This window comes from Medicago truncatula, chromosome 2, assembly GCF_003473485.1.
Source record: "Medicago truncatula cultivar Jemalong A17 chromosome 2, MtrunA17r5.0-ANR, whole genome shotgun sequence".
NCBI classification, from domain to species: Eukaryota; Viridiplantae; Streptophyta; class Magnoliopsida; order Fabales; family Fabaceae; genus Medicago; species Medicago truncatula.
In genome coordinates this window covers 661,775-674,877 of record NC_053043.1, presented here as the reverse complement: position 1 = coordinate 674,877, position 13,103 = coordinate 661,775, and the positions used below count along the sequence as shown (strand labels likewise).

The 13,103-nt window shown below is 29.7% G+C and overlaps 1 protein-coding gene across 1 annotated transcript; it reads left to right on the top strand.

The window, feature by feature from the left end:
* Window positions 1-4,709: 4,709 nt before the first annotated feature.
* LOC11433857 (potassium channel AKT2/3) lies at window positions 4,710-11,601 on the top strand. Its single transcript, XM_003592970.4, has 11 exons — window positions 4,710-5,095; window positions 5,732-5,950; window positions 8,063-8,221; window positions 8,305-8,362; window positions 8,533-8,850; window positions 8,955-9,194; window positions 9,497-9,814; window positions 9,919-10,104; window positions 10,410-10,485; window positions 10,565-11,134; window positions 11,239-11,601. The coding sequence occupies exons 1-11, from the start codon at window positions 4,875-4,877 to the stop codon at window positions 11,364-11,366; spliced, it is 2,493 nt and encodes an 830-aa protein (XP_003593018.1). The 5' UTR covers window positions 4,710-4,874; the 3' UTR covers window positions 11,367-11,601.
* The last annotated feature ends 1,502 nt before the right edge of the window (window positions 11,602-13,103 follow it).

Sequence of the window (13,103 nt, the reverse complement as noted above, 5' to 3'; positions counted from 1 at the left end):
AGATAATTTATTGACATGTAGAATTTGTCATCGCTCGCTTGTTAAAGAATAATATTTTCTCCACTTGGTGGATAATGGTAGTTAAACTAATAATGTATTTTTCTTACCTATGAAATGATGATTATGTTAAGTAGTGTCATACCGATAGGGTATGTCCATCACATTACACAATACATAGCAAGGATTCCCCCACTTGATAGAGAATAAATAATGATAGTTGAATTAAAAGTATGAAAGATATTTTAAATAAATATTCAACTATTTCTCTATCACATAATGATTATGTTAAGTAACGTCACACCGATAGGGTATGTCCGTCACTCACATAACAAAGGGATAGTAGCAATCCAAAATATTTATATATATAAAAAATAATATTTAAGTGAAATTTAATTCAATTTGACTAATATTGGATTGCAAAATTTACATAATTTGCATAGAGTAACTTAGTTATTGTAATTCTATTCAAGGATCTTAAGGATAATAAGTAATAACTATATCATCACAATGTACAATTCTTATGTCTCAAAAATTTAAATATTGATAGGGTGCTTTACACATAAGTATAACAAAATTAAGGTACATTGATTAATAGCAAAATTATATTAATAACAACACACCGATAAGGTATAATTGTCACCAATATATTGCTAATCTATTTAAGCAAATTTGCATGATTGCATCCACGATATGTGTGATTGCAATTATACAAAACAAAAATGTTTACGCTTAAAAGAATATGATAAAATAATATCATGCATAAACAACTCTATTTAACTTACCCAACTTCGGCCATATTCAAATAATAGAATGACATACTTAACAATATTTTAAATTAGCATATCATAAATATGACTTTAGAATTTATTTATATGAAATAGTATAATAACAAGGGTTATTATTTAGAATACAAGTGTGTCAATTAGTTTTCTATTTTATCTAGAGTAGAACTCTTAGAATAAATTTTTCAATACTCCCACTATAAATTAGAATTAGAATATAGATACAAAATGGAGTATTACAGTAATACTATATAATAATTATAGAGTTCTATTTAGAATATTCTGGAAAAAGCATTTCACTTCTATATAAGATATCATAATTGCACAACAAAGAGAAGAATGAATAAATGTTTTCATACGTGCAATAATATACGATAAGTCACAAGAGGATAAAAATAATTAAATCACGACTTACCTCGCAGTGTGTGATATTCATCCGTGTACTTTGAGCCAATGACTTTTGATGACTTATCGAGAATATATTATAATATAGTCATATAAAAATAATTATGAATAGAGAATAAGTCATTATAACTAAACATATATGAGACTCTAATTATAAATCAATATGATTTATATAAGAATTCAGATGTAAGGATGATAAATTTTAAAAAATTGCCTCAATTCTTGATAAGTTGTTTTGATAATAGTTAACTGATAAACAACAAAGAGCGTACAAATTTTAATTCATAATTAGAATTTTAGCATAAAAAATGCAACAATGCATTATTCACTATATATAAAAGTTTAATATTACTATGATCCAAATATTTAACTGCGACAAGACACATAATTAGATAATTAATGGTGTTTGTGATAAAATTTAGAGTAATAAACTACGGGTCTAGATTAGAGAGTATAGTAGAAAGCATAATGTATATTAAAGAGAAATATGTCAATTTTAGATTCAATTGATATAAATGGCATATATATACAACTCCCTATACTCATTTTGAAAACAAAATATTACGAGGACACTTCTAAACAATTTGTGACAAAAATCAAAGACAAGTGTCTTGGTTTAAATATGTCGCCAAAATATTGATCAATTAATAAACTTTGGATCTTTATGCTAAGACAATATGAATTAAAGAATATATTATATTAGAATATTTATAATGCCAAGAATATTTAAAATTGTAAAATTTAAATTGATTATATTTGGCATTAAAATTAATAAAATTGAGACTTCTATAAATTCATAATAGTAACATTTTAATTGATTAGATAGTTAGTGTTACTGATATAAGAGATGATTTTCAAAACAGTATAGGCTCAAATATTGAGAATATATTATTTGAAATAAATTATTCTCACTTTATTGATATATGATCTTTTCAAGATTTGACAAAATTTTGAAACCCATAAATCAAAAATATATATAGTATAATAATAGTCAAATTATTCTTGACAAGACAAATAATTTCGAGGGTATCAACAAATCTCAAAATATGTATTAATAAAGAATATTTGATGCAAGAATATAAGTCTGAGTCTAAGAATTTTCACAATCATATAATAATTTAAAAAAATATTTTAGACTCAAATATAGATCGAGTATATGATTTAAAAGAGTTTATGATTCTCGTATTAATTTGCATCAAACATTAAGAGATTTCATGAAGTAATTTAAATCCCAAATTTTAAGGTACAGAATAAATCAAATCTTCTTTAAGAATATTTTGGATGCAAGAAAAATTATATTTTTATCCCAAAATAATTTAATATTTACTAGTTAAATAGAGATGTAAAATTCCTCATTGATTTAGCACAAATAACCCGAATCAATTTAGCACTACAGGATTCAGAAAATAACGATCAAGTATGGGTTAGACTCGGAATTGATCGAATAAGATTTTCCCTCTTTCAATTTCACGAATTATTAATCCAATCGAGAGAAATTAGATTATTGGGGTTTTGCGGAATCCGGAAAAATAAGATTGAGTTCTTATATACGGTTCATGGGATATAGGTTTCGGCAAAAGATTGTATCAACAATCAACTTTTGTTCAACATATATAATAAAACCCTAGATCAAGCTTGAAATAGACCCTTTGATTCACTATTAAATTAGTCTAATAAGAATAGAGTTCATCGATTTAATAGTAGCCATATTCACTCTATTGAAACAAACATATGGCATAAAGAGATTATGTTGAAAGTCATACTGTACACATTTCATGTATTTTGACACTTTCATGAATCATACAAATTAACAATCTATTCCTCGATTAACAGGGTGATAGCCATAAATGTATCTATTTGGCTCTGATACCAACTATCAACTGATAAAAGTTTTCTATCTTAGCCCTAGATTAGTAGATACAAGTTATAGCATATCATCGATTATAAAGAAAAAACTAAGAAATTGTGTACCTTTGAATTAGGTTGGTGAAGCATAATTATCATAAGGATGAGATTGATGATTACCCTCATTCCGTTTAGCACCAGACTATTCAGAATAGTTTAACCGTTGGGATGACGTTTAAATAGCTGAACGACTGAGGGCAGTGACCTCTCATTGGACTTAGCTAAATGGTCCAACCCATCACGGTCCATTTAGAAAGAATAGCTCAATCACACATATTCATCAAGTAATTAGTGTTTAACACAATAAACCACAATTTATAATAATTTATTATTGTAAATCCATAATTGATTAATTAAATAATTAATCCAACAGTCTCCACCAATTTTGAAGCCCTATTATAATCTTCACAATTTTTATTTAAAAAGAATTGAAAAAAACAATTATAATGACATACAACTAAATTGTAGTTAAAGATATGAACAATAATTCAAACATGACTTTCATATAAGCATTTACCTTTGGACAATGCATAATGAACTTGTTGAATGCTTTGGAGTCGGACACAAGACATGTGATTAATTACATAAACCATATGTTCCTGTAACTATGCCTCATTGTTAGGAACAATATATTATAGGTGCATGAGTTGGTATTCGATTTCTGAACACCTCATTTATTCATTTGTTGAATTTCTAACCAGATGAAAGAAAAAAAACTACATAAAGCATCTTTTATATAATAGACATTACATTAGCATCTAGCTCGTATAGTTAAGAGATCGAGTGTGATGTTGTAAGTTGGAAGTTTTAATATTATCCAAAACTCTAGACAATTTGGACGTATAAATTATACCTTTAATTCTTTATTTCAAGCAACGTGAGACTTATTCTCTGGCACACAGAGTTTAGAACTATTGGCATTAAATATCAAATTTCCAGCAACACTTTCTTCATGCATTAAGTGTTTTTAACATAGAGAAACTGCCTTTTTTCTTATATTGCTTGTAACATGCTAAGACATAATAACACAATGGCAGGAATTCTAGAGATACACACGGATGTCATGATAAATATGCTTTACCTTTTTAATTTATAATAACCACAATTAATAATTTGCTACTGCTTTTGTGTTCACACATTTTGTACTAACTAGTTTATTCATTCATGCATGTGTTTTAGCCAGTCAAGTAGTCGACAAAATAATGTAAAATCTGAAAATGATGTTGCAATTATATGAGAGAGAGAGGAAATAATGGACACGAGTCACGCGGATAGGATATATCTTGAGCATATAATACACACCTTTTCTACTCTCTTTTTTATTTTATTTTATTTTTTAAATGTTATTAATTAAAATAATACTAATGACTCATTTACTTAGTATAGTATTTCATAGACTCCACTCTTCTTTAAATTGGTTTTATTATATAATATAATACAGTATAACAACGTATGTATAACATTTTGCTAAAAAGAAAACATATATATAACATTTAGTCAAAATATATAACACAATCAATCAATTATAGCTTTAATTCTAACTACCAGCTATATATTCAAAACCACATTTATCATATTCATTGGGTCACTATGTTATATACCTCATTAGTGCTACATATAGCTAGGAGCGCACAATAATATCAATCATGCTCCTTGTGTTGAGCTTGCCCTTTCTTTCTTTTCATCTTTAACCAATACTATTCTAATTCTTCTTCATTATTTTAGGATCTATTCTCGAACTTCTTAGTTCTCTCCATTTACCTCCCTCATTCACCAAGAGTAATGGAGAGCAATTTCAGTTCATATAATCCTCATGACTTAGCCTCTAGCTTGAAGAGAAAGCCCCATGATCATGATGTTAAAGAAGAAGATTATTATACATCATCTTCATCTTTCAATCTAAGGAATGTTTCAAAGCTCATTCTTCCACCACTTGGTGTTTCAAAACAGAATTCAGTTTCCTCAAAAGGCTGGATCATATCCCCAATGGATTCTAGATACAGGTAGAGCTTCAGACCAACTTAATCTTTCCAACTCCTTTGGCTCTTAATTATACTTAAAGCTTTATTAATTTTATATTGATTCCTTTTAGTACTTTCTTTGAGGTATACGCAATTAGTGTATATTTGGATTCACAATGAATTTGATTCAACCTCAACGATAATTTTAACAAAAGGCATGCGGACCTAAGGGGGCTGCAAGTTGGTATGGACAATGCATAATATATGCAAGGTCCAGGGTTCAAACCCCGACCACCACAAAAAAAAAAAAAAAAAAACAGACATTTTGCCAAAAAAAATATATTTAGGTTTCAAAGTTAATTTCTTTATTTAATCACTAGTATTGATTTTATTACTATTATTTTTATATCCCTTATAGTACAAAAAGTTTACTCACTAATGTTGCTGGTAGTTAATTAAACATGATTGAGGGTTTTTTTTTATTGAGGTGATTTAGGTGGTTATGTGCTCTCTTTGTATGGCACCTATTGTACTCTTTTCCTCCTATGCGGGTTAAGTGCATCTCTTAATAAATTTGCTGATAAAAAAAAAAAAAAAATGATTGAAAATATTCAGATGATTAATTGGTTGCAACAAATAAATTTATTGAGAGTAAATTAAAGTAATCTTTTTGTGCAGGTGTTGGGAGAGTTTTATGGTTATTTTGGTAGCTTATTCTGCATGGGTTTATCCCTTTGAAGTTGCTTTCATGCACTCTTCTACAAATAGGAAACTCTACATTGTGGACAATATTGTTGATCTTTTCTTCGCTGTTGATATTGTTTTGACATTCTTCGTCGCATACGTAGATGGAACAACTCATCTACTTGTCAGAGATTCCAAAAAAATTGTTGTCAGGTAATTTCTAAACCACTTATTAATTAATTACTTTTTCCATTAATTCAAACCTTATATTAATTATTAATTCATTTTCAACCTCTGTCTTTATATTGAGAAAATCAGAAAGAAAACTATTTTTGTAGCAATCTACAAATATTTATGCAAACGTCTAAAATAATGGATAGTGTACGCCAATTAGAAAACTTTGAAAAAATGATGAGAACAATATAATATTTTTTTGTAAATACAAAACAATTTAATATTTTACTATTTTTTCCCCTATTTTTTTGATTCAATATTTTATTATTCTAAGCCACTTATTTATTTTATTTAGCAATCTAGAAATATTCATGCAAACACCTAAAATAATGGGTACTTTGCAAATTATTGTATAGTATACGCCAATTAGAAAAAGTGATGAGAACAATTAAATAGTATTATTTAAAAAAAACTGAATCTAAGTAGTATGTAAAGTGTGAAAGTAGTAATATTTGTAATGAAAAAGGATCAAAAGTTCCATTCCCGAATATAATAATATCTCACATTCTCTTATCAGAAAGAACTTGATTTGTTATTATCATTCTTTCTCTAACACATGCGTGAGGGATTGATTATACTTATTCATTTTTCCAAATTCTTATTCTGGGATAGGCTAAACATTAGGGCCTAATTTGAACCTAAGTTTGATAACTTTGATATGTGTTAGACCAACTATTCAGGTGTTGATTTTGAATAATCTAATCCGCCCCGGAAAATGTCTTAGCCTTAATAATGATTAACTAATGATGGTTGTTGTAGGAGTATTAAATTTTAGCCTAATTGTAATTACAAATAAGATAAGATAATGAATATCTGGTCTATGTTTAACCACGAGACTAGATATGGGTCAGGATCCAAATTTCTGAAAACAAATCCGGCGTTTCTTTTTAGGCCCCAATATTATTTAGGCCCCCTAAATATATATCTGATAATTATTTTCGGGATGTATGTTTTTCTTTTTTTTTTTGTCAAAAATACATCCAGTAGCTAACTACCATATGTGTATTTAAGAGACCTTAAAGATATTCGGGGGCCTAAAGAGAAACATCGAAACAAATCAGTGGGTACTAGAAAGTAAAATCGGGCCAGCCCATTTTAAAGATAGGGTCCAGCAATTTAAAGCAATCAAGATGGAAAATTGTGTCCACTAGTTTTGCCAAGTCTTCTGATTTATCGGAACGTAATTTCTGATCGCGCAAAACATATTGAAAGATACAATTCGATCAAAAAAAATCCGTCAAAAACTATCTTCTAATTGACCTATTTTAGAGATAGGGAATCCAAAGGATTCATAGAGCAACTGACGTGAGGATGGAGCTATTCTTGGGTGGACACAAGGATTTAGACACTCAATTTGATCACACACACATAAAAAGCAAAAAAAAATAGAAAATAATAATAATAATTAAATAATCATTAATATTCAAATAAGTATAGCATGTGCTTTTTTATGTGGATGACCAAATAGAATGTCCAAATTCTTGAGTCCATCCAAGAATTATTCCATGAGGATGATCCATAGATGTCACAGCTTCTATCCAAAAATAGTTGTTACACCCATGTGAGAAATGAAAAGGATAGACTTAAATTAAAGAATTATACAAATAAAGAAAATTAAGAATGATTTTGTATATTTTAGGGGAAGAATAGTTTTTCATAACACAGAAGAAGCCTTGCATGGTCACAAATATTTAGACACATCATTTGAGAGCACACATAAAAATACATATTATTTAATAATTTTAAAAATAGATATTATGTAATTTTTTCGTATACTTTTTTCATTGTTGTATATGTGTCCAAATAAAATGTTCAAATACTTGTGACCAACCAATTATTTTTCAATAAGACCGATGTCGTGTTAAGTCATTGAGTGACATCATTCTTACTGTAACGTTTTTTTCTAAAAATAATTCAGTCATTGTGTACAGTTTGAATAAATGGTTAGAAGTTCGAGTTGTAAGAGATCCTGACACTTTAACTGTGTATTGAAAACAAACATATAATAAGGATTAAATCACGTTGTTAACAAATTCTTGACAAAGTTTTTTTACTAAAATGATGATGATGTTGTTAGTAATGTTGAAACAGGTACTTGTCAACATGGTTCATAATGGATGTGGCATCAACTATACCATATGAAGCAATAGGTTACTTTTTAACTGGCAAACACAAATTGAGTCTGCCTTACTACCTCTTAGGAATGCTCAGATTTTGGAGAATTAGACGTGTCAAGCAATTCTTCACAAGGTTCTTAATCTTAATCTTTTTCTAATTAATGATCTACCTTACCATATGAATGTGTGTTAGCATTGATTTATTTGTCTTTCCAGGCTTGAGAAAGACATCAGGTTCAACTATTTCTGGGTCAGATGTGCCAGGCTTCTTTCTGTATGTCACATTTCATTTCATAAGAAAATAACGGTTATAAACTAGTTGATAGCTGATAATGAAATAAGTTAGCAGATTGAATTTAAAGTATTTGCAAAAGTTAACGATTGAATTAGTCGATAAATATATTGAAACAATTATAAGTGATTATGTTGAAAATTATGGTGTAGGTAACACTTTTTTCAGTTCATTGTGCTGGGTGCCTCTATTACATGCTAGCTGATATGTACCCTCATGAAGGAAAGACATGGATTGGAGCTGTGATTCCAAACTTCAGAGAGACAAGCCCTCGGATTAGATATATTTCAGCAATTTATTGGTCCATCACTACCATGACAACTGTTGGTTATGGTGATCTTCATGCTGTCAACACCATGGAAATGATTTTCATTATTTTCTACATGCTCTTCAACCTTGGACTAACTGCTTACTTGATTGGTAACATGACGAATCTTGTTGTTGAAGGAACTCGCCGCACCATGGAATTTGTAAGTATTACTTTACCACTACTTCACATGCTTTTCATTTTGTTTTCTGTCGCAAGAAATTCATGACAAAATTGTCTACTAATGCATATATGATTTTGGTGCAGAGAAACAGCATCGAAGCAGCATCAAACTTTGTGTGCCGAAATCGATTGCCTCCAAGGTTAAAAGAGCAGATCCTGGCTTACATGTGTTTGAGATTTAAGGCAGAGAGCTTGAATCAACATCAACTAATTGAACAGCTACCGAAGTCAATATGCAAAGGCATTTGCCAGCATTTGTTTTTTCCAACTGTTGAGAAAGTCTATCTCTTCAAAGGCGTCTCAAAAGAAATCCTTTTGTCCCTAGTAAGAGATTAAATTTTGATTTTTACACTTCTGTTTGGACCAACAATTTAATTAAGCGCTTGCATATAAGCTATTTCTATAACAAAAGATAAAATATAATCAAATTGTTTTCGTATAAGCTGTAAGTTGATTTCATAAGCTATCTTGCAGAGCTTATGAAAATAAGATGAAAACTACTTATAGGCGTGTCATAAGCTGTTCGTTTCCATATTCTCTCGCAAACAGACTCACACGTGTTTATGCCAATATATATGATCAAATAAGCCAATTCAAACGCTCACTAAATTGTGAATGTGTTGCAGGTTGCAAAAATGAAGGCAGAGTACATACCACCTAAAGAGGATGTTATCATGCAAAATGAATCACCGGATGATGTTTACATTATAGTGTCGGGAGAAGTAGAGGTCATTGATAGTATTATAGAGAAAGAGAGAATTTTAGGCACTCTAACAATAGGAGACATGTTTGGAGAAGTTGGTGCACTTTGTTGTAGGCCTCAAAATTTTACATACAGAACCAAGACTCTAACACAGCTTCTGAGGCTGAAAACCAATAATCTTATAGAAGCAATGCAGATTAAAAAAGAAGACAATATACTAATACTCAAAAATTTCCTTCAGGTTGGTAACTGTCTTGGCTTGTGAGTAATTATTTATTACTAGTCATAATGCTTATTATGATTTCCATTCTAAAGTTTATACATCATAATGTGATACAATTTCAGCATTTCAAGCAGCTTAAGGATTTGAGTATCAAAGATTTAATGGTGGAAAATGTGGAGGAAGACGATCCTAACATGGCTGTGAATTTGTTAACTGTGGCCAGCACAGGCAATGCTGCTTTTCTCGAGGAGCTTCTAAGAGCTGGTTTGGATCCCGACATAGGAGACTCAAAAGAAAAAACTCCATTGGTATGCCCATGTCTAATAAAACATCTATCCTTTTAAATATGTTCCTTCTTATATACACTGACACATCGGATCGATGGTGTGTTCGGTGTCCTACACATGTGACGGTGTGAGTGTCCAACACCGACATGACACCGATACATTTGCTCGCATTCAATTACTTTCATTCTCTTAAATTATTAGGAACGTCTACGCTTAGTGTCGTGTCCGGTGTTTGTGTCGGTGGCAGTGCTTCTTAGATTATGTTTCCTTCAATATAGTTTTGACTTTTGATCATAACAACTTAAAAATTGTTGGTCTTTTTGCAGCACATAGCTGCATCAAATGGGCACGAAGAGTGTGTTAAAGTCTTGCTTAAGCATACGTGCAACATACATATAAAAGGTATCCTTTAACTTAAGACATGTATTTTTCTGTGATTTCCTTTTATAAGGTTTATATTTAACTCAACAATAATTGGCAGATATGAATGGTGACACTGCACTATGGTATGCTATAGCATCAAAACATCACTCAATATTCAGGATCCTCTATCAGCTATCTGCTCTTTCTGATCCATACACGGCAGGAAATCTCCTATGTACAGCAGCAAAAAGAAATGATATAACAGTAATGAATGAGCTTTTAAAGCAAGGATTAAACATTGACTCGAAAGATCGACATGGCATGACAGCTATCCAAATTGCTATGTCAGAAAATCATGTGGAGATGGTTCAGTTGCTTGTAATGAACGGCGCAGATGTTACTGATGTACATGTTCATGAATTTTCTGCATCCATCTTAAATGAAATTATGCAGAAACGTGAAATCGGACATCTAATTAATGTGAGTGAGGTCATGCCTAGTGAGTTTGTATTAAAGGTGCAAAATCAAGAAGAACATAAGCAGATTTGGGGAAGATATAATGGACTAGAGTGTCCAAGAGTAAGCATATATAGAGGTCACCCTGTAGTGAGAAGAGAAAGAGGTTTCATTGAAGCTGGAAAGTTAATAAGGTTGCCTGATTCATTAGAGAAGCTCAAAACTATTGCAGGTAAAATTTCAAATTATCCATATGTTAGTAATGATATTGTGTACATTGAGAAAATAAATGAAAGTCTTAGTATCCTGATTTATGATTTTATTTGTGTACAATAGGTGAAAAATTTGGGTTTGATGCAAAAGATACAATGGTGACAAATGAAGAAGGAGCAGAAATAGATTGTATTGATGTTATCAGAGATAATGACAAACTGTTTTTTGTTGAAGAGGCTATTGATGCATAATGTCAATTGTAAATACATAATCTTGCACAATAGAATTATGTGTCTTTTTTGTTTTTCATTGTTGGTTATTTAGTTAACTTCTTTCTTTTGTCACAAGGAAGTGGTATAGTGATATGATAGGTCATACTTGTGTAACATATAGTTGAGATGACAAACTATTCAGGCTACCCTACAAACATGCATTTTCATAACAGTTGAAATGATTTCGTCTTCACGAATAACAACATGAATTGCCTAACGAGGCCAGTATAAACTTTAAAATTTAAATGTAAGAAATTAATCCACCCCGTTAGTTCTTCATACAGAACATATATAATCATAGTTCGCAATCTCTTCAAGGTGAAGAAAAGGCTTAGAGTTGTTGAATTCGTGTATTTACAGCACCCCCCCAAATGTCTTTATATATATATATTGAAATTTATGTCACTTGGTGAATGAAGATGATCCTTTATTGATAATTTTTTTTATGGGTTAGAATAAGTTTTTCGTTCCTATAAATATAACAAATTTTTATTTTAATCCATAAAAAGTTAAACCGTATGTTTTCATCCTCACAATAAAATTATTTTGTTTTTGGTCATTGATAGCCACTTTATGTTCATGTGAATGTCAAGATTATAACACTTTTTATGTTCAAATTGTATCCATATTATGTTCAACCTTTATATATTCATATTATATTCAAAATATGTCAAAATTATATCCATAAGAAACCAAAAATAAAACAAAATTTTTTTGTGAGGATGAAAACATCTGATTTTAATTTTTAGGGACTAAAGTCAAATTTTAATATATTTACAGGGAAAAAAAATTATTTAACCCTATTTTTTATTAAAAAAACTTAAAACTATATATAACAGTGATCAAAGGATACTTTTTTAGAATAATCACCTAATAGACCCAAACACGTGGTAAAGAAGATACCCAACTGCACGCGGAAGTAAAATCATGACTAACAGAAAGAAAAAAAAAAAAAAAAAAAAAAAAAAGGAGAACTTGAGCTATTAAAGATTAAAACACTCCTACATAAAAACTAGTGGATGAATTCTAACAAATCCTATATATATGTATATATATAGTAAAGGAAACTTGAGCTATCCATGAGCTAGAACTGTGATAATGTGGCACATCTAAAAAGCTTCACACATTCTTTATCTGTTTATGAATCATAAACTCCAATGCATTCATTTTTATTACATTATTATTATTATTATTATTAACCTTTGAACTACTATTTTTTTGTATTTCATAACTCATATTTCTTAACTAGAAACATTCACTCACCCATTATATATACTACCACTAATATGATCTCCATATTTTTTTGTTTCTACTGATGAGACTATTTGTCCTATATTGAAAAGGTTGTATATATAAATATGTTATTTTTTGCACCAAAGTTTGGGTTTTGTTCATCACAACTTTCAAGCAATAATTGGATGGAACATCTTCGATTTTGTATTATTGTTTTTCTACTCACTTCTACTCTTCATCTCTTGATTATCAATTGGTTTATATGACATGATAGGGAATCAACTTACTCTTAGATTGGTCAAATATTTAAGATCTACTTTTTATTTATTTATATGATGTTTGTTAGTCTATTTTTTTTGACTTTCTTTCATATTTTATTTTATTTTATTCCTTAATGTGTATGTAATTTTTTTTATGTGAACTAAGAAAAGAAAATAAAGGATACTTTTATTTTAATTTGGTTGCACCGTTAATTGTTGCTCA

What these genes read in the sequence shown, in the direction of transcription:
- LOC11433857 (XM_003592970.4), top strand. Translation starts at nt 4,875, where the DNA reads ATGGAGAGCAATTTCAGTTCATATAATCCTCATGACTTAGCCTCTAGC. An exon ending in GATGTGCCAGGCTTCTTTCT is followed by an intron (nt 8,363 to 8,532) that starts GTATGTCACATT and finishes ATTATGGTGTAG; the next exon opens with GTAACACTTTTTTCAGTTCA. An exon ending in TACTCAAAAATTTCCTTCAG is followed by an intron (nt 9,815 to 9,918) that starts GTTGGTAACTGT and finishes ATACAATTTCAG; the next exon opens with CATTTCAAGCAGCTTAAGGA.